General features: G+C 46.7%; 2 protein-coding genes across 6 annotated transcripts in view; both read left to right on the top strand.

Annotated features, from left to right (window-relative positions):
* baz2a (bromodomain adjacent to zinc finger domain, 2A) overlaps positions 1-13222 on the top strand; it is a 37041-nt gene extending 23819 nt beyond the window's left edge. For 3 of the 5 annotated variants that reach the window (XM_063209045.1, XM_063209046.1, XM_063209044.1), the window contains 16 exons: positions 1066-1320; positions 1812-2026; positions 2506-2580; positions 3011-3257; positions 3584-3728; positions 4045-4787; positions 5052-5343; positions 5993-6148; positions 6422-6582; positions 7083-7151; positions 7533-7816; positions 8159-8294; positions 8467-8613; positions 9041-9294; positions 10057-10200; positions 10583-13222. In XM_063209045.1, coding sequence (XP_063065115.1) covers positions 1066-1320; positions 1812-2026; positions 2506-2580; positions 3011-3257; positions 3584-3728; positions 4045-4787; positions 5052-5343; positions 5993-6148; positions 6422-6582; positions 7083-7151; positions 7533-7816; positions 8159-8294; positions 8467-8613; positions 9041-9294; positions 10057-10200; positions 10583-10745 — 3486 coding nt within the window. In that variant the 3' untranslated portion in view covers positions 10746-13222. The remainder of the gene's footprint in view (positions 1-1065; positions 1321-1811; positions 2027-2505; positions 2581-3010; positions 3258-3583; positions 3729-4044; positions 4788-5051; positions 5344-5992; positions 6149-6421; positions 6583-7082; positions 7152-7532; positions 7817-8158; positions 8295-8466; positions 8614-9040; positions 9295-10056; positions 10201-10582) is intronic. The other 2 variants (XR_010036413.1, XM_063209047.1) reach the window with 2 other exon arrangements.
* A 3957-nt stretch (positions 13223-17179) lies between these two features.
* LOC134456283 (aquaporin-4) lies at positions 17180-21755 on the top strand. Its single transcript, XM_063207660.1, has 6 exons — positions 17180-17194; positions 18348-18539; positions 18889-19050; positions 20439-20603; positions 20976-21056; positions 21495-21755. Exons 1-6 carry the CDS (start codon positions 17180-17182, stop codon positions 21708-21710), a joined length of 831 nt encoding a protein of 276 aa, XP_063063730.1. The 3' UTR covers positions 21711-21755.
* Positions 21756-22018: the final 263 nt, after the last annotated feature.

The raw sequence follows: 22018 nt of genomic DNA, 5'->3' as shown, positions 1-22018 counted from the left end.
ACTGAGAGTAACGCAGTTTCAGTTGAATGTCCACTTCTGAAACCAGATTGTTTTGGGTCCAGTAATCCGTTCTGGTTTAGGAAGTTGGTGACTTGCTTTGCAACTGCCCTTTCTAGCGTCTTGGATAGGAAGGGAAGCAGTGAGACAGGTCTGTAGTTTTCGACATGAGCAGGGTTCAGTGTAGGCTTCTTCAGTAGTGGTGTCACCCTTGCTTGTTTGAAGGTGGAGGGGACAGTGCCGGAGGAGAGTGAGGAGTTCATGATGGATGTGATTGCTGGGACCACTGTTTGGGCAATGTCTTGAAGAAGGTTCGTGGGCACTGGGTCTAGTAGGCAGGTAGTGGGACGGCTTCTTGTGATGAGTCTGGAAACGTCTTCTTCAGAGAGCAGAGTGAATTCATGAAGTGTTGCAGGAGTCGCACACACACTTATCTCTCCCAGTTTCCTACCCTCTTCCCATGTCTCTTCTAGTTTCATCACCTTTATTATTCATAACATCCACCTGCTCAAGGACTACAGCTGGAAATTAGGCACCCATTTCTAGAATATATGGCAACACATATCTAACACAAGATTAATGTTATGATTGTACAGTCGCTTTCAACCCTTTGAGAAGCACAATCTAAGCATGCACATGTGATTAGAACTTGAGATCTCGCTATGATGTCCAAGAAGTACTCTGTGGCAATTTAACGTTAAGTTCTACGGGAGCTGTATAATGTTCAAGTAAAATTCTAGAAGGACTGGAGAACAGTCCTTCTTACTACTCAAATCAACTTGAAACTCTCTCCTCTCTACTCTTACTGTTTTCAGGCCAACCAGAATGGTACCCGTTCCCGCAACAGTTGCTTTCGGAACTATTGCTTACTTACAAACCTCCCACGTTCATACCGGGCTCTGAACTTTTCCATATGTGACCATATGTTACCCCGAATGAACCTGCTGATGGCATTCTCTGTCAGCCTGAGCGTGCCTTCTGTGGTCAAAACTTTTTCCCTGAACACTGCCTCTCTTAATACATGAATTAAACTCTAAACTCTCCCCTCTCCTCTCCTGTGTGCCCCAGCCGTTCCCGGAGCTGTCCCGCATCCCCGGCGTGGTGCTGTCTGGCCGGGCCTTCTCCCACTGCCTGGTGGTGGTGGAGTTCCTGCACAGCTACGGCAAGGTGCTGGGGCTGCAGGTGCCCAAGGACGTGCCCAGCCTCAACACGCTGCAGGAGGGCCTGCTGGGGGTCGGGGAGAGCCAGGGCGAGCTCATGGACCTCCTCATCAAGCTGGTGGAGACCGCCCTGCACGACCCGGGACTGCCCTCTTACTATCAGGTAGGCTGCTGAATTTTATACAATAATTAGATCCGATCAGGATATTTTTCGCGATATCTGATCGGATGAGACGCGTTCTACTGGCATTCAATATGACCCTCGTGGTCGGGAGGATGTCAATTGACATCCTCGCTGGTCTGACTGCCAACGGGCCGATCAGGGAATATGTCAGTTCAACATCCTCCCTCCCACTCGTGTCATATTACTTAATTACGGCTAGCATGCCAGATGGCAAAAAAGATGGTTTTCCATATTGAACATTCAACTAATGATCTATATTGAATGATGTAAATCAAGTCGTGTTGAGCAGGTCATAAAAAGTACAACTTTTGTTGTTGTCCTTCAGTTCTCCAAGGCTATTTGGCTAGCCAACTAGCTCATTTATGTGTCAACTTCACACCAGAGCAGTAAATCCTTTCAGTGATATGTTTGCATGCTAATATGGTCTTCTTCCTTATTCTCCACACATTGTCACTTCCTGTCCTCTGTAGTCGGTGAAGATCTTGGGTGAGAAGCTGGTGGATCTGGAGCTGAGCTACAGCACAGTGTCCGAGTGCCTGCGCATCTTTCTGGAGTCGCACGGCTTCGAGCCGGAAGTGTGCAAGAGCCTGCACACCAAGAGCTTCCAGTCTCTAGAGCCAGACGTGAAGGCCTCCATCCTGGCCTTCTTGGTGGAGGAGCTGAACGCCAGCAACACCGTTACCAGGTCGGCTCCCACTCAAAGCATGCGTTTCAGGCTGTATTCACCCTGTTTATGCAAAATGTTGCATAACATGTACAAGTGAATGTACAAGTTCTAATACAAGCGGAGAGTCGTGGCTTTTAAATGCAATTGAGATATTTAGGTTTTTATAGGCTGATGGTACCTTTTCCCAAAAATTGCTTAGGTGTTGAAGCAGGAGCTTTTCGCATAAATTGTGTTCTAGGCTGAAATGGTGAAACACAATTCCAGCACTTTCACCCCTTTTTAAAAAAGTAACATTTTGAATTAAGACTAATCCAAAATTGGCAAATTAAGGTGACGGCTACAAACATCAACATTTCAGTGGGAACCACCCTATTGCATTAGACCATTAAGAATACCAGACCTTTTACTTAATGTAGGGAGTGGGTGCAATTTGGACTGTTCCGAGCAATGACTCAAACTTTCCGTAACTTACACATGCCATTAATTTTCTTTTTCAGGGACATTGACAACACACTGGAGAATATGACTACCTACAGGAAAAACAAATGGATCATTGAGGGGAAACTTCGCAAGTAAGTTATTAACTTTGTCCTCTGTGCGTGTGCGTGTGCCCACACGGATATCAATTTTACCTCTGGTGTTGTTGATGGCCTTTGCATTGTGTTCCATTTAATGAGTGAGATGTGTATTGGATCTTTTGTTTGTTTTATATACAGTCCTGTTTTTTTCAGCTGTATGAACTCAGAGCATGCATAGTGACAACACGAAATGTTATTAAATTATATTAAACTAATTTTATCCATGATTGTAGCTAATATGAATTCATCGTGACAGAAACAATAGAGGAGAAAGGGCACTATCAACACTTTAAATTCCTTCCACAATAACGATATATGTAGTCGTATCGCCCAGCCCTAGATCATTGTATGTACTGTGTACAGTTCTGCTGTTGTAGTCATCAGCCTCTGGGCATTGGAGTGTAACTGTAATGTGTGTGTTCAGACTGAAGGCGGCGCTGGTGCGTCGTACGGGCCGCTCTGAGGAGGAGCTGTGTCTGACTCTGGACGACCGGCGGAGGAGCACGCGAGCGGGGCTGGCGGAGGAGGAGAGCCTGGAGGAGAGCTCCATGCTGGACAGGAGCAGCCGGAGAGGACGCGGAGTCAAGGAGGAGCCCAAGCTCACCGAGGCCGAGAGCCCCACCAACGCCAGTATCCCCGAACTGGAGAGGCAGATAGATAAGCTAAGCAAGGTACGGGGAATGTATGGATTGACTTGAATCGTTACCCACTTCATTTTGGCCTCCAATGGCCACATGAGTGAGATTTTACGTGACATGAGGCATCATCATGTAGGATTTGAACTGGTATTTGCTCTAAACCTGCCTGCCTATATACACTGTAGCCCCCGCCCACTTATTGTATGATGATTATATCCTTAATTGTAAGTGGATAACTGTGCCTGCTTAATGTAATGTGGTTTTGGCTCCCAAAAATGACATATCGATGAATTATAGACGGATAAGATGAGTAGCTGTACTGATGGCTCTGTTCTGATTTGTCTCCATTCCCCCTCCAGCGCTCTGCATTTTTCCGCAAGAAGCTGCAGCAGGCGTCCCATTCCCTGCGGGCCGTGTCTCTGGGTCAGGACCGCTACCGGCGCCGGTACTGGCTGATGCCACACATAGGGGGCATACTGGTGGAGGGGCCTGAGGAGGTTTTGGGTATGTAGTAGCAATGCTACCAACACTTTATACACTGTAGTACCACCTCTAGCCTTCTTCTAGCTATTTCGTCACTTGCATCAGTTGTATCAATTCAATGATTTCTTTGTACAGATTTCATTTTTCTTCTGCATTTGACACTTTGATACTTTTTACCTCTTCACCATACCTTGATACCCCATTGCCATCTATTTTCATGATATTTCTCCTAATCTATAATTGCAATATGGCTGTAAATACAAAATGACTACATGCCACCCGTCTGTTTTTGAGTATTTTCATTGAAGTTTTCTGTGTTTTTCTTGTGTGACTGTAGACTCCGGAGACGTTCTCCTGACTGACGAGCCCATGGTGTACGTGAAGAGAGAAGTGAAGGTGGAGGTGAAAGCCGAGGAGCCCCTGTCTCCCGTCACGACGCCCATCACCCCCACGGTCACGGCCACGGCCACCCCTCGCTCCCCTCGCTCTGGCTCCCCCCGCGCCTCCGGCAGCGGCAGCATGGGCTCCCCGACGGAGGTGGACCCCCTCCCCGGCGAAGCCTCCCTCATGAGCAGCAGCACCAGCAGCCCCCGAGGCCGCGGCCGCCCCCGCAAGATCAAACCCGAGGTGGAGCTGCACCTCCGCACGGCCAAGAAGGGCAGGCGGCGACGCAGCAAGTCCGGCGCCGACGAATCTACGGACGACGCCGCGGCAGCCAAAGCAGGCGTCCAGGCGGGCCTCACACAAGCGGCGCTCACGGCTTGGCTCAGCCAGGCGCAGGTCGCCGGCGCCCCCCAGGATCCAGCGGTGGCGGCAGCCGTCTTGGCGGCGGTGTCTGCGGCCGGAGGCAGGGTGCCGGAAGACGGGAGCCTGACGGATCAGGCCCTGAAGGAGCTGGCCGAGAAGCAGGCTCAGCTCCTGACCAAGACGCCTCTGCCTTGCCACGCCTCCGGACTCTCAGAGCCCTGTCTGCCCTCCCCCAACGCCACGTCGCCCTCCAAGGAGCTACCCACCTCCCCCAAGAAGGAGGAGACCCCCGGCACCCCCGTGCTACAGACTGTTTCCACACCCCTCTCACAGGTACATTACATTACAATGCACTCAAGCACTATTCTTGAAAGCCACATACTAAAGAGGAGAGGGAACTGCAAAAGATGGCGTATAGACAATTGGCTAATGAAATGGTATTGATCGGCCATCCAAAAAGATGACTTTGTGTTTTAAATGAACTGATCTCAGTCTGATCACCGTTTTAGTGTGCAGACTTCTAATTTCTCTTTGACTATTGAATAATAAATGACATATGGATAAATAAACATGTCTGATTCTCCCTCTGTCCTGGAGACGCCAATCCAGATCCCTGTGCAGGTCCCCGTTCTGCCTGGAGCCCTGACTCCCGGCTTGCTTCCGGCTCTACCACTGTTAACTGGCGCTGCTGCTGCTGCTGCTGCTCCCCCGGCCTGCTCCACCCCGGTGCAGAAGCCCACCAGGCGGAGGAGGAGAGGCAGCAGCCCGGCCCGCCGACCCTTCACCCGGCCCGGCACGGGGAAACGCCGCGGACGCCCACCCTCCACCGCCTTCCACGAGATCGAGCAGAAGTACCTTTCGCAGCTCATCGTCAAGCCAATCCCCAAAGGTCAGTGCCTGTTCTTTTTAGAGTTCCCAATTTTACTGTCTGTAATTAAAGGTGCACTTTGTAAGATTGTGGTCAGAGTAGGTATTGCAATGATGCTACTCATTGAAGCTGCTGCCTGTTGCCAAATTTTATCTTTTCATGAATATTTACTAAGTAATAAGCTAATATTTACTAGCTTGACCAAAATACAGTAATTGTTGCAGCTAAAAATGTCTATTTTTTAAAAAAATTCGAAATGGACCATGGAGAAGATGTATGAAAAGTGACATTTTCTCAGTCATAATGAACACATAGAAATTGATGGTGGTGGTAAGTATTCATGAAAAAGGTAACATTTGTGAATGGGCAGCATGAATTCTGGAAATAAACTATGGGTACTAAAAATATTGCACAGTCCACCTTTAAATAATGCTAAAATGGCTCATTTGTGTGAAATAATTGTCCAGGTTAAAAAAAACAACTTTTTTTTAGCATTTCGGTATTCTGTTTCAGATGCATTTCTTTTTATTCCAACTATTAACTTTTATTACTTTATAACTTAGTACATGGTCTGTTTTATCTAGTGATAATTAAAAAAATGGGAGCTTAATCTACAAGTTGGGTAGGATATGCAGCCTCAGTGGTGACATTGTGGATGTTGTTTCTGCAGAGATGGTCCGAGGCTGGTGGTGGGTGAAGGAGCCTGCGGAGCTGACTGCCATCCTGCAGGCCCTACATCCTCGTGGCGTGAGGGAGAAGGTCTTGCACAAGCACCTCACCAAACACCTGGAGTTCCTCTCTGAGGTCTGCTCCAGGGCCATCAACGGTGAGAACATTTCAGCTGGCAAAATATATACTGCATTTGTGCCTCGAAACTATTTAAAACATGCAATGTTTTGATCGTCCTGGGTCTTCCATCCGTCTTGCCATAATCTACTTTTGCATTTAAATGATGCCATTCGGATGTGTCCCTGTAAATTGGGTTAATGTGTGTCCATGGATAATGTAGTGCTTTCCATTATGTTTAGGGTCAGTGACTAAAACTTTTTGTTGTGGTGTTGTTGTCTCCCCCACCCCTTGCTTTTCTCCATCCTGTCAGACCCGGTGTTCAAGCGTGAGCAGGAGGAGGGCAGTTCGGTGCTGGAGGTCCTGAGTAAGCCCTGGCCGGAGGTGCCCAAAGCCCTGCAGGCGGACATCAGCGCCCTGCAGTGGGTGGAGGACCTGGAGCTCAGAGTCACAGCAGCAGACCTGCACCTCAAGGTGAGCAGGCCATGCTGGCCGTGGCCAGCAGGGGTCGGTGTTGTATAGGGTGTCACACACACAAGAGAACAACTCGCAGAAGCTCAAGAGATTGATGGGTGGAGCCATGATATTTTTGGCAGACATTTTTTGGTCCATGGTATTATGGGCAAAAACAAGATTTGGTTGTGTTTTAGCATAGGTAGAAATGATGCCTTCCAATTGTGTGTCTCTGTGTGTGTGAACATCAGACAAACTGGAACTTGTTCTGAAATGCTTCATGCCAATAGAGAAATGTGTTTTCATTAATGATGATTAAGTACATATGTTTTGGGGATTGTTTGCATGTGTAATGCAGATCAATGGTGGTGCGATTGATGGAAAAGGTCTTGCTTTGTCAAACTGATCTGTGTACTTCCAATGCATGACCAGTGGGAGGTGCTGTGTAGCTTGTTTTTGCAGGTTTCCATTCAAAATGCGTACACACACAACCTCACATATCCTCTGTTTGTCTTCCAAAGATGGCTCCTCCAAGTGGGACCAGTGAAGGAGGGGAACAAAGCACAGAGGAGCCTCCACCAACATTCCAGGTACAGTGTGCAAAGATCTGCAAGGAAGCTCTATTCAGTGGTCACTAACAGAAAGCATATTTCTCGTCATTATGCTGACCATATATCTAATTTCCATGGGTGTTACTGGGTACAGAGTCTCCAGCTGCTTTTTTATCAGAAGTTGGTGTTCTTGTTCCCATTCGCACTGACGGTGGGACACTCGTTTGCTGCACGGCTGACCTGGGTTAGATTATGACTCGAGTCCTTTGCCAACCCCTGCCCGTTTCTCTCTCCCCACTCATTTCCTGTCCAGCTCTTCACTATCGTAATGAAGGCCAAAAATGCCCCCAAAAAATCATATATATATATAAAAAAGAATGGAATTCCTTATTGAATTCTCCGCCTTGCTGCCTCCCTCAGGCGTACACGGTCCCGGAGCCCGACTCAACCCGCGAGGACCTGGTGTTCCACGAGCACGAGGTGGACCCGCGGGACGACTGGATCGTGCGCACTAAGAAGGAGTGGTCGGACCTGCTGCGGCTGCCCACCAACCCCCTGGACCTGGCCGTCATCCGGCTGGCCAACCTGGAGCGTAACATTGAGCGCCGCTACCTGAAGGAGCCACTCTGGAACCAGGCCGAGGTCATGCGCCTGGCCCCCCTCACCCCCACGCCGGGGGAGGAGGTGCCCATGGATGCAGGGAGGTGAGTTAAGGGTGTCTGTGGATGGGATGTCTGTTGTGAATAGGGGGCGAGGATTTTAGGCCATCTGTGATGGGTTTATTAAAATGAGTCAAAAATCCATGCAGGTACTGTATACATATATACAATTTATTCTCTTGTGTAGGTTCTTTCTTGCCCTTTTGTTCCCTTGATTTAGACGTTGGGGGGGGCTTGTGGGGAGGATTTTGAATTAAAACCTAATATCTGCAGTGAGCTACCACTTGGAGCTTGAATGACATGAGACATAACCCAGAACGGCTTAGTCACCCCAAATTTACAGACAGGTCTCTCTCTTCTTCTTTCCCCACCACCACCACATTGCAGTTTGGAGAGTGAGATCACTCCAAGGCTGAGGACATGGCGGCAGGCCCTTGACCGCTGCCGGAGTGCTGCCCAGGTCTCACTGTGCATCATGCAGCTGGAGAAAGCCATCGCCTGGGAGAAATCCATTGTCAAGCTGGTAAGGGCCCCGAAGAAAAACACACATTCATATTCTAAAGATGTCATATCTCCTCGAGCAATTATTGTTTTCATTTCATAAATGCATTGTATTGGACGGTTGCGTGTCATATTTCATGTTGAAGAGGTCATCTTTCATGGCATATTTATTTGTGTGTCCTGTGCCATCTTAGACGTGTCAGGTGTGCCGAAAAGGCGACAACGATGAGTACCTGCTTCTGTGTGACGGCTGTGACCGCGGCTGGCACATGTTCTGCCTCCGACCCAAGATGGTGGAGGTGCCCGACGGCGACTGGTACTGCCCCATCTGCATTTCCACTGTAAGTTTTCTACCACCAGTCAACCCTTCCTTAGTCCTCCAATGGCATTGCACTGCCTCTTCAAAATGTATCTCTATATAACTAGCTAGCAGAATGGATGAGTTGGTGGTGTATTGTAGCAGGTGTAAGGACACCCTCAACAGATGGGAGACCTTTCCTTTTCCTTAAAACAACCATCCCCTCCTTCTGTAGCCCTCCAATTCCATAACTCTATGCCCCTAAAATGCACGTGTTTAACATTGTGGCTCGATAGAATATTGGACCAGATTGGAAGGACAACCTCAACAGATGGGAAGCATTTCCTAAATAGCTTCTTTTTTTTTTTTTCTTTTTTTTTTTGAAAGGCTTTCTCAGACAGTCTTGCTCTATTCCTCCCATGCTCACCTGTCTCCTGTCCTCCTCTCCCGCTCTCTTTCCTCTTGTCTAGATGGACGAGGGTGGGGTGCGTCCTCAGCGCTCGGCCAGGCAGCGTGCTCGACGGCGCAAGCGGCGTCTGGGTGCGTACGTGGGCGAGAGCTCGGAGGAGGACGAGAGCCCGCGCCGGGCGGCAGGCGTTAGCACGCGGCAGAAAGACGCCCCCGCCACCACCGCAGCCAGCAGCTCCAACGGAACGGCAGGCGTCTCGCCAAACAAGCGCCGACGCATGACCACCCGCAACCAGCCCGACCTCACATACTGCGAGTGAGTACCATGCTGAGATCATTTTTGTGGCATGTTGGTGAAGAAAGAAGGAAAGAAAGGTAGTTATGAGTGTCCGGTCTGACCTCATCTGCTGCGAGTGAGATGTCACATGCGAGAGACTCTATAAGGCATAATGTACGTATGTAGGTTGGTCGGAAATTGGTTTGCTTTTTGTGAGGGTTTCCACAGGACACGCGTCTTGTTGACCTTGTGTGATTTGTAATTTATATGATTAGCATAATCCTCTGAACAACATGCTTTCGATCTATACCAGCACCCCATAGAAAAGCACATCATCCTGATTTAGTGACAGTTTTTGTATGGGATTAGTGGTGTAGTCTACGTAGAACGCAGGTATACGCAGTGTACATGGGTTCCGGCTGTTGGTAATCAATTGAATGCGTACGCAGCCAGAGATTCCAAAATGCTGGGTCCAATGGAACTTCCAATTTTAAAAACACCTAGCCGCCTAGCATTTTGGAATCCCTGGCTGCGCGCGCACTCAACCGTTTACTAAAACAAAAAATGTATGTATACCCACCTCAAAATTTCAGGGATTTCAGTATACCCACCTAAAAAGGATTGATCCATTATTTAGAAAAGCACAAATATAAACAGTATACCCACCTCAAAAAATGCTCAAATATACAGTATACCCACCACAAAAAAGTAGACTACACCACTGGGATGTTTTTATAGAAAAGCTTTACTTATTGCTATGGTCCTAGTCTGATGTTGCGTGTCGACCCTTGTGTCCCTCAGGATCATTCTGATGGAGATGGAGGCGCATGCGGACGCCTGGCCCTTCCTGGAGCCGGTTAACCCGCGCCTGGTCCCCGGCTACCGCCGCATCATCAAGAACCCCATGGACTTCCTCACCATGAGGGAGAGACTGCTCACCGGCGGGTAAGCAACAGGGACTGATGTGTGGCCTTTGGGTGTTTTTAACTCCTTGCATGGCAGGCATTTTCAAATCATACCACCCAACAGTACCTGAGCAATTTCAGAGTTTTGGGTTCATTGTGAAGTGTGCTTGGGTGTTGTTGTGTTTGTGGCGTTGAGATTTTCTATGCTGGGGCCGTCAAACAATTGCCTTTTTATATGTATATGAATTGAATGCTGCTCAGAGGGAGATTATTTCTTTTTCTGTCTGACTTAATGTTTTGAATTCCTCAGCCAAGACTGATCAGTCCTGTCCACTTCTCACTCCTCTCCACTCCACTCCATTCCTCCCCAATCCTCTCCACTCCACTCCACTCCACTCCACTCCACTCCTCCCCTCCCCCAGGTACTGCAGTGTGGAGGAGTTTGCCGCGGACGCCCAGCTGGTCTTCAACAACTGTGAGCAATTCAACGAGGACACCTCTGAGGTGGGCATCTGCGGACACGCCATGAGGCGCTTCTTCGAGAGCCGCTGGGCCGAGTTCTACAAAGACAAGGACGGCAAATGAAGACGAGGGCCGGGATTGGCTGTGAATCCTGGGCAGAGCCTTGTATTTGTTTTTGTCCCACCTCTCCTCTTCCACACACGTTGATGTCGCCTACATTTCCCACACCTCCCCCCCTCACCCCCAAGACTGCCACTGGGAGCTTCCCTTCCAGCATCCTTGTATACATGTATGTACATATATATCTACAGTTTGTTCATTATTATTTGTCCACTTTTTTTTGTTTTATATTTTATTTTATATTTTACATTTTGTTTTTAATATTTTATGTGCCCCCCCCCCCCTCCTCGGATCATCAAAGTTCTCAACCATGGGACATTTTTAAGGCTGCAAAACAGAAGCCTAAAGAGAGAGAGGGATCCACTTGATGGAGGAGAGGGGACATGTCCCTTCAACCGTGCAAGGGAAACCCTCATTCAGCCCATGGCGATTCCCACCTCCACCTCACCCCAACTGCGTCACAGGAGTCAGGCCCTGAACCAGAGAACTGTTTCGGTTCTGGGCATCTCCTTTTGATTTCCGACCGAACACATTTTTTTTTCCCTCCTCTGTTCCAGTCGGACCACCCTGTTGCGACACAGTTCGGCTCGGTGGACAGGACCCCCTCAGGTTTATTCCCGCCCCCTCTCCTCTCCTCTCCCCTCTGGACCAGTAAGCAAGACCATGAGAAACTGAGTTGCTGTTAACCACAAGTGTCACACAGGTCACAGACTGCCCCTTCCTTCCATGTACCTCCTCTTCCCCCCCTCCAAAACCTGTTCTGGCCATTGCCACTATAGGCCATTTTTTGTGTGCACCTCCTCTCCCCCCACCTCTCACACGCCCCAGTATATTTTTTATTATGATATATTCTATATACATATAAAAATTTAAAATAGCTGGGATTATTTAATAGCAATAGCTCGTAGTGACTGTACAGACCAACACCGTAGAGATGTATAGGTGATTTCATGAAATGGCCAGTAAAAAGTGATTTTAAAAAAGGAGCATTTATCCTTTAAAAAACAAAAAAATAACAAAAAAAGCTATATATCCTGGATCATGCACACCCCTGCAATGCACCCCCAACCACCCCTCCCCCACCCCCTCCTACTCCTTGCTTGTCCTCCCCCTCGCTGCTTGTAGAGTGCTGTTCATCAACTTGCGCTGTTGACCTACTTCTGTTCTCTCATCTTCCAATCTGTTTGCCCTCCTCTTAGCTGATCACCACCCTCCTCCTACTCTTCTGAGCTGATCATAGTGTTTTGTGGCGATGACTACGTAGTCTGACTCATCAGCAGAAAGTGTGTGACCACATGTTAGGAGATCGTAATGATGAGCAGCACCGAAGTTGTGATTTTGACCTCTCTCTCTCTCTCCCTCTCGTTCTCTCTCTCTCCCTTTCTCTCTCTCTCTCTTTCTCTCTCTCTCTCGATCTTTCTCTCTCACTGCTAGTTTGTTTAGCAGCTACCATGCCAAGGCACCCCCCGCTACCCCTAACTTCCTCCTAACCTGCCTCTCCCATACGCTTTCGCCGATTTATTCAATAGTCTGTCAAAAAGAGAAAAAGACTGATTCAATAGTGGTTTTAAAAAAAGAAAGGTTATGTGTATATACATTGGGAATACAGAAAGTATAAATATGTGTTACCGATATTTGTCCTTCGTGGGAAGTGTTTGGTTTATGATTATGACAGTTGCGGCACACTTGCTGCTTTAGTTCTCAGTACCGTAAAAGTCCAGAACTGTTTTAAAAGTATGTTCTATCTCTCTCTTTCTCACACACACACCTTTAACTTTCCAGGGTCGTCTTAGACGAAAAAAAATTAAGCCTCAAAATAGACCTCATTAGTCTCAGCACAGCTTCTGGTGATATTTGGCTTTGGAAGTAAATTGTATCCAGACAGCACTTGTTCAGATGTATTCACTGGGAACAATTAAAAATAGTTGTACATTTTTCTTCCGTAGTGCTCTGACAAAAGCTGTATCTAGCTGTCTTGGACCTGGCGTTGACGTTAACGTTAATAGATTTGTGGCAAAGGCCGCAAATCTCATACAAACTAAGAGACATTGCATCGACCACATGAAGTGATTTTTTGTTTCTGTTTTTATTTTATTTTTTAAAAGGACTTGAATTGGCCAAAGGCTATATATATGGTTAACTAACAGCGTTGTTGATAGGAAATGCATAGCTTACAGGTATATGTGATGTTTCTGGAGAGAGTTCACCAGTTTCTTTCTGGTTTTTGCTTCTATTTTTGTGTTTAACTCTGGCAAACACCTGTCACTCTGGCACTGAAGTCACTGAATATCCTGTGGGGTCTATACAGACGCGACTCCAGATTACACAACAGGCTTTTATTTAAATGTAGTTTCTTACACTGAACTCCACCTGATCAATAGGAAAAAGTGCATATATGCCGTTTGTGTTCCTTTGCAACATGAAAGGGACGATTTTTTTCTACAAAAAAGAAAAAAGCTAATAAAAACAACCAAAATGTGGTGTTTAGTGAATTTTTAATAATGTACAGTTTTTGTGACTTTAAATTTGTTCCTTTCTATATTTTTAGGACCAATATATCGTTTTTAAGAGGAGGCATTAACTGATCATGTTGTCCCAGGTGAAGTACTGCGTGCATCTGTAGAATGTACTGTAAGCTGAATTAAAACCACATCTAGTAGAGACAAATCCTGCTTGCCTCGGAGCCTTTTCTTGTGTGTCGCTTTTTACATTTTCACTGTCGCCCCACTTATCTTCCCATGTTTTACGACCTACTAGGTCTACCAAGCACCGCAGTTTTGGAATGCAATTACACCTTTGCAGTGCCTGAAAAAATACAAAGACATGCAGCGATGGAGCACATTGAAATGAGAAATGGATAGACAGGAAGTAAACCCACATTAAGCCAGGATGTATAAGGGGGTTGTAAAAGAACTATTATTACAGGATAAGAAATATATTGTGTATGTGATACACAAATATTGATCCTCTATGTAAGCATTCCTTTTTCAGTAAAGGAATATATGTGTAAAATATTGCAGTGAGTGGTTAAAAGACTTGACTTGTAGACCAAGATATGTTTAATATAGAATAAAGAGTAGGCAATATATTGAGTATATTTCTGGTAGGGTAGTTTAAGTATACTTATACAGACACGTTGTACCAACTGTTGAGCTTCTTAAAAAAAAAAAAAAAAAACTGACATTGACATTGGATATCTTGCTTCAAAGCTTTGGGGTGACTGGTTTAAGCTGTGGTAGCTAGGGGGGCCTATTCTAGATGACACTGCTACTGATGCTGCATGTCCATCAGCTCCCCCTCTCCACTGAGGGAGGGGGTGGGGGGTCCTCTGCAGTGAAGAGGGCCTAAGCTTTGTTGGAGTCCTGTACCAAGTCTCTCAGCAGCTCCCTGTCCACACCACATGGCCAAGGGCTGCCCTCCTGTCTGCCCCAGCTGGGGCTCCTTGATCTGGGGGAGGGCCAGCACTCACTAACCCTCCTTCCCTTCCCTCTAAGGGGTTTAACCATCTTCCTGTATTTGTTCACTCCTGTCTCCATTTGCATTGATGATTGTATCAACTGTTTGCGTCCTTTCCCTGTTATGCCCCCCCCCACTGGGATGCAGTTTGTGGTCGGTCCATTTCTTGTTTTGCTTTATCTCATTATCTCACTTTTCAGTCTCTTTGTATCTGCCAGCTCGTGGTCCCCCCAGTATCCCTGAGCTGGCGTTTTGTGTACTGTGTGGATGGCAAGAGGGGCCAGCCGCCCAGCCAGCCAGCCAGCAGAGCAGAGCAGAGGTTGAGCCCCCAGCTTTCTGCTGCTGTCAGCACACCACACCGGAGCCGTCTGTGTAGAGCGTGTACAGCATTCGAGAAAAAAAAACTCCCCACGCCAGCGAGTTTTCCAACACAGCCCGGCCACCCCTCCACCAATGGAGGGCTGAGGGTGTGGGTGAGAGAGAGAGGGATGGAGGGCTAGGGGCTTACCCTCACAAAGGCCTGGATCATAGGGGCCAACTCTGCAGCAAGAGGGGGAGAGGGGTATGATCCTATCCAGCCCTTTATGGAGCATGTTTATGAACCCACACCCCATCTCCTCACTACCTAACCAGTTGGTTCTGGACTGGGTGAGCTGTGTTGAGCGGTGATGCTGCCAAGGCCTGTGGTGTGGTTATGGCTGCTGCATACCCACATGACGCTGACCAAGTTACCCATCTGCTGAAAAACACCCACGCACACATGTAGATACATATTTAGAACGTCCGAAATGTGCAGTGCACAGCCCTTTTTAGGAACACACGTCACAAGCTTAAAGGCAGCAAAGTATGGTATAGGTTTGGAGCTGAAAAGTGAGATCAAACATGAGGCAATTCCTCTTTAAGCCTGTAGGGCAACCAAAAACGAACCAAAACTTAGCGTTCCTTCAATTCGATGAGGTGCAGCAATAATACAGCCGCAATAATCACCATACACTGTTAGTTGTTTGTATTTTTTAGTAGTTATGCTAAACAGGTTCACACAGCTGATAAGTCGCAATAACTACAGATTCTGTTGCTGCTTCTGACAGCTTGATTCGCATACATGTGCATGCATACATACAGTACATACTTAGACTTCAATGCATTGTCATTATGGTCCTGTCCTGTGGTGCGGTGGGGATGATTACGATAATTGTGTTTGATGTTTGATGAGGCTCCTTTACATTGTGAGACTACCCCCTCCTCTCCGCCCTCTTTTGTTCACAGCATTCGCAGGATAATTGCAGTGATGCTGTGGTGATACTCCTGTCGAAATCCATTCACTTCAAATTTCAATGAGTTCACAAAATGAATAGACAGCTGTTCACGTAAATAAATACCCAAATGGAATAATAATTTAAAAAATACAGTAGAAATTGTATTTCTGTGTATCAAAGTGGGTGTGCGTGTGTACATACAGCAAGTGTGTGCGTGATTATTATTTTTTTTTAAATATTTTTCTGGGCTTTTTATTACCTTTATTTGAAAGGATAGTGAAGGTAGTGACAGGAAGTGAGTGAGCAGAGAGAGATATGGGCAAGGGTCGGCAAAGGACCCGGGCCGGGATTCGAACCCACGTCGGCCGCATAGCAAATGAGTTAGGGCCTGTGTGTGTGTGTGTGATGAATTCGTTATTTTTTTTATCAACGTACTGCTGTTTCAGAGAACGCTGTTTTCAGTTATACATTCAGTTTTACATTATAAAGTTGTTTTTTAGTTTATTTCAGTTTTTAAGTTGGTCAAAAGCAAATTTAGTGATTTCTCTGTGATCTTCCAAGGAAGCTGCATACTTCATATCATAGATCACAAGTCCTGCTCCATCAGTGAAGGTGACTCAAGAGATTGTGTGTTGTTGGTCGGTCGCAAACATGATGTTTATTCCAAACTGCAGCATCACAATAGCTGTCATGGCAACTGCATTGCGCCAGAGAGGTGGTCTCCATGGCGATGTGAGCAGCGGCCCACAAGTGGCCTGATGAAAGGGAAGAGCGAAAACGAGGAACGCAGGGATGCTGGTGTGGGAGATGGGAGGGAAGGAGCGAGGGGAGGAGAGGAGAGGGGGATCAGAGAGGACTGATTGTCTTTACTACGCCAGAGCGCATTTGTTTCTTTCTTCTTTTTCTCTGGTACTTTTTTTTTCAAATCGCTTGAGGGAATGGAAGTGATGTGTGTTGAGTGCTGTGGTGTGTGTGGAACTGAGCACGCCATCTCTTTGCTCTCCGCACTGCTCTCTGTCCATCATGCGTTTTATCTCCCTCTGATCTCTATGCTCTCATGTCAGGCTGATGTGGTACCCATTTCCAACAAAATATCCCTTCATATGAAAATAATGTCTACAATGCACAGCCCTACTTAACTGTTAGTGTGTCCTATGCTTGAAACTTGACTGTTTTTTAACATGTCATAGAGAGACTAAAAGAGATCAAACGATCAAACCCCAGTTCCCCCAACCTCAGTCCCCCACCTTACGTTTTAATGATGACAATAATAAGACAATAAGGCTACACTTGGGGTCTTTCTACCCCGTGGACTTAAATTTCAAACTAATGGATGAGTGGACATCCCATTCACTGAACACAATGGTGACATCAGAGCTTGGGTTGAAATGAAGAAGTATTGGAAAGGTTTGGAGGGGAAAGGGAGAAGAGAGGGAGAAGATAGCAGAAAGGAAGATGGGGAAGAGAGGGAATAGAGGGACAGGAGAGAGAGAGAAGAGGGGGAGAGGAGAGGAGAGGTAGAAGAGAGCGGCAGCGAGGGCTCTCTTCATTTGGGAGGACCTCCTGCAGCCTCCTTCAGAGGAATTAATGAGGGGCGGCTGAGATGGGCACTCGGTGGCCCCCAGCCCTCGGCCTTCAGACGGACACTGCCACGGCCAGCTCCACACCACCGCCACTACTACTACAGCTACCACGTACCCAGCGCCGCTCTCAGACACTCTCACCATGACACTTCAGGAGGTAAGGACAGAATCACTCCACTGTTTGGGTCGGATGAGTTCATGGTGGAGTTATGGAGTTGGGGAGGGCATACAAAGGTTTAGAGAGAGGCAAACAGAAAGATGGACGGACAGAGACAGTTCAAATTATATAAAACCTGACTAATGTTTTTGTTATATCTTGTTTCGATACAGTATTTCTAAGCTTTTAAATGGTGCTGTGAGAGTCAGTGCTCCCTTACTGTCATCTGTTTCAGAAGGTAGATGGATTTTAGAGGATGAAGGGAGCTGTGTTTGTGTTCTGTGACCCTGCATATACGGAATACTCAGACTGTTACGTACAGGTTGATTATCTAATTGTTAATCTAATCATCTAAGTCTGCTAATCTAGTGCTAAATTGCAAATCTAAATTCAATATACTGTATGTATTTTGAATGCTGGTTATTTCTCTGTTTAACAAATAATTTGGTCCAGTCCTACACCAGTCTGAATATTCCTGCGCATGGCAAAACTGACGTTATTGCCACAAGTTCATCATGGGAGACCTGAATTCTGTATTTTGGGTAACATTGATTTCTTGATCAATTTGATTTCTTACTGTATTTATGCTATTGTACGTTGGCCCATCTTATCATTTGTTGTAGCCATGGCATTTTATGCCCCTTAGGTCAGTTTGAACTTGTCTTTAACCAGGCGCGCTGTGCAGAATGCAGAGACAAGAATGTAGACAATGTAGTCACTTTTGAAGCAACGTTACCGGGCTGGTAAATAAAGGAGAAAAACATGATCTGTGTTTTTTGGTATTTGCATAGGCTAGTTTTGTATAGACACAGTACATGACAATCTTGACGTTTATTTGGCTACTTCTCATTACTCATTACTCATCCTGGACAAGTCCTGTATTCTGGCAGCCTAGTGGTTAGGGAGTTGGTGTTCCAATTGGGGGGTGTGTGTGTGTGGGGGAGGGTACATTTGAATCATTCCCACCTGACCTCTCCCTACACCTCCATCCATGGCTGAAGTGCCCTTGAGCAAGGCACCTGACCCAACCCCACATTGCTCCAGGGACTGTACCCAAATACTCTGAAAAAGAATAACTGTAAGCAGCTTTGGATAAAAGCGTCAGCTAAGTGTAATGCAATGTAATTCCTTGCCTCCGCTCTGCCCTGAGAAGCTGCGGAGTCGTCAGTTCTGGCTGGCCGCTGCAGCTGAGGTGCTGGGCACGCTGGTCTTCGTGTCGGCCGTGCTTGGCTCCTCCATTCCCGGCCCAGAGGGCAGTGCCACGGGGCCTCTCTACCCTGCACTGGCAGCAGGCATGGTGGCCGTGGCTTTGGGACACTGCTTTGGGGAAATAAGTGGCGCTCAGGTAAGCGAATAAGCATGTAGGGAAAAAATAATGATTTTGGTTTAGATATTCTCATGTGTGTGTGTGTTGTGTTATCCCACTTCAAACGTCATTGTTTGAGATTTCATCTGACAAAGATTGTGACATAACTAACTTAGATCAATAAAGATGATGACATTTACATTTTACAATTATTTCTTGCCATATAATATACAACCTATGGTTGTGTCAAGAATGCGCACTCATTCACTATGCAGTGCAATGCATAGAACACAGGTGAATAGTTCAGATTCATCTTATGGCAGAGTGTTTGACATGAATGAAGGCCCCTTCTTTCCTACTCAGCCTTCCCTTCCCTCCCTGTCCTCAGGTGAACCCTGCGGTCACCCTGGCCTTCCTGGCCACGCGGCGTCTGGATGCACTGAGGGCCCTGGTGTACGTGGCTGCCCAGTGCCTAGGAGCCACGCTGGGCACGGGGGTCCTCTACCTGGCCCTGCCCCTCAAGTCCACCGCAGAGGGATTTGCCAACAAGGTGAATAATATTAGCATGGGAATGTTACCCTGGGAAGACCCATGCTGCCTTGCACAATCGTTCTGATCTGAAAGACAACATGGCTCCTACTCCAAAAAAAAAATAGTGGCCTGAGCTAAGGAGCCAATCAGAGAGCGGGGGAGAGGTGGAAAGACGGTGACACGTACCACTCGAGAAACGGAAGCTTGTAGTTTCTTTGGTAGCACTTTACTTGACGCCGGTGTCATAAGCATGTCATTACAGTGTCATATTAGTGTCATGACACAGTCATAGATAAGTCATAAACATTATGTCCATGTCATAATCATTTTATGACTGTTGGCCTTAAGTGACATTCAGTTATGGCAAAGTTGTCATGTTTATGACACGTGCATAGCACTATTATGTCACTCTTATGACACTGTAATGACATGCTTATGACACCGGCGTCAAGTAAAGTGTTACCGTTTCTTTGAATAAAACTGAAACTATTGGCAATGGTCTGCATATACGCCATGATATAGTACATTTGTAACACCCAATAAATGGCAATGGGCCATCATAAACCACACCTCCCTTATGAGAAATTCAGAAGGTGGTCCCCAGACCATATCTCACTTGTGATATGGTCTGGCGATAGTCAGGCAAATCATGGCAGGGGCAACAAGCAATAATGTTGGCATAATATCAATTTTAAAATCCATCTGGGTGATTGTGATGTTGTGTAGAATATACTGTACATAGGTTGTTTCCGATACACAACTGTGTCTTGGGTTGTTTCTTAATATAAACGGCTAACTGCAAAAACATGAATTAAGAATATAAAGGCCCTATTGCTGCTCTGCTTTGATTGAATCCAGAGGTGTCATCTCAGGATCATAAATCAAAACCCTGTCACAAATGAGATCCATCATCCAGCCAGCTCTGGCTCAACTGATCATGATGAGTACTCAAGACAGCTGGACCAATTGCTCAGTGAAGTCACTTGTTTTGGAAGCAGCGTTGTACAAAGTAGAAGTATTCTAGTCTAGTAACAGAACATCTGTAATGGCTCTTTTCTACTGCTGGGTTTTTTGTAGACCTACAGCGAAAAGTGGCAACCGAGTCGCGCTATGTCAAGCTGTAGCCCTACCAGAACACCGACAGTGGAAAAGAGGCATAAGAGTACTCCTACTTCTACTTTATACAACTCAGGGGTGTGTTTCTCGAAAGCGTAGTTGTTAGCCAGTTAGCAACTTGGGTAGTTGCCGAGGGCATATTGCATATTATAACATGGGTTAGCAACTATCGTTTTGAGAAATCCACCCCTGGTTGGAAGGGAACTGTGTCATGGTTTTTGACACCTCAGATTGAATCCTGTGGTCGGTGATCCTCTTGTCTTGTCCACCATGCCTTGTTGCCATGTCCAGGTGCCCATGGAGGTGAATGCCGGCCAGGCTCTGGGGATGGAGATCCTGGCCACCTTCCAGCTGGTCTTCACCATCTTCTCCGTGGAGGACCAGCGGCGGCGGGAGGGCGCTGAACCTGGCAACCTAGCCATCGGTTTCTCGCTCAGCGCAGGCATCTTCACAGCTGTGAGATCTGTGGCTGACTGTATAGCCTTACTTTGATATACTCCCAGAGTTTGTGTCAGTGTTTCCAGTTATGGTTCTCCAGAAAAGCAGCCGGTAGCGAGAATTAAGAGTTTAGATTTTGGAATTGTTAGAAATTTTTGATTTTTCTTTAAAGTAATGTGCTGTGTTGATGAAAGGTTTTAGGTAACTTTTCCTTTCTCTCTCTCTCTCTCTCTCTCTCTCTCTCTCTCTCTCTCTCTCTCTCTCTCTCTCTCTCTCTCTCTCTCTCTCTCTCTCTCTCTCTCTCTCTCTCTGTCTCTTCTTCTGTCTCGGTCACTCTATTTGTCCTTCTCTATCTGCCCATGTGTGTACCTGTGTGTGTATGTATGTTAGGGCCGTCTCTCTGGGGGCAGTATGAATCCTGCTAGAACACTAGGCCCTGCCATCATCACTGGCATCTGGGAACACCATTGGGTAAGTCAAAATACCGCTCACTTCATACACCTGCCTCAAAGTCAATAGTTTTGTTCAAGATGTTAATGTAACAAATACTGAAAAGGTGCCTTCAAACAAGAGGATGAGACTGTTGTGTACTTTTAACAGTGGACATAACATTGTTTATCTGCATCATCATAAAGCTGTCTTTCAGAAGCATTTAAGGAAACTACATAATGTTCATATTTAGAGGTAGCCGTGGCCTGATGGTTAGGGAGGTGGTCATAAGATCAGATGGTTGCAGGTTCGAATCCCACCCTTATCTCTCCCCCTACACCACCATCAATGGCTGAAATGGCCCTTGACCAAGGCACTTCAACCCACATTGCTCCAAGGACTGTAACCAATAACTGCAAGTGTATTTGGATAAAGTGTAGTGTAATGAAATGTACAGTAACATACTATTTCTTTCTGCAGGTGTACTGGATTGGCCCAGTGTTAGGTGCTGTGCTGGCTGGTGTGTCCCATGAGTTCTTCTTCGCTCCGAGCGCATCTAGACAGAAGCTGGTGGCATGTCTGACTTGCAGGGACATCGAGATAGTGGAGACAGCCAGCGTGTCCCGATCCTCCCTCTCCACCGTCACACAGAACGCCATGAGGGCCAAGCAGGCCAACAAGTCAGAGCATGGCTGAGAGAGAGAGAGAGAGAGAGAGAGAGAGAGAGAGAGAGAGAGAGAGAGAGAGGTTGTGTGTAATCTGTGATATCTCTGGAAACGGAATATGCTTTAATTTGCACAATGTTCATTTGTGGTGTGGTAGTCTCAATGATCCTGTTTAGTATCTGTATAAAAGGTTTTTAGTAGAGATGCACTGGATCCAAGATCCGGTTCCGGATCCGGCAGGATAATAGGGTTTTTCACAGGATCCGGGTCCGGCAGGATCTTAAGCAGTGGATCCGGTATCCGGCAGTTACCTAAAAATCAGGATATGGTGCATATCTT

The sequence above is a fragment of the Engraulis encrasicolus genome, chromosome 10 (assembly GCF_034702125.1).
Source record: "Engraulis encrasicolus isolate BLACKSEA-1 chromosome 10, IST_EnEncr_1.0, whole genome shotgun sequence".
In the NCBI taxonomy this organism is placed as follows: Eukaryota; Metazoa; Chordata; class Actinopteri; order Clupeiformes; family Engraulidae; genus Engraulis; species Engraulis encrasicolus.
Note: the sequence above shows the minus strand (reverse complement) of the source record. Positions and strands in the feature narration are given on the sequence as shown.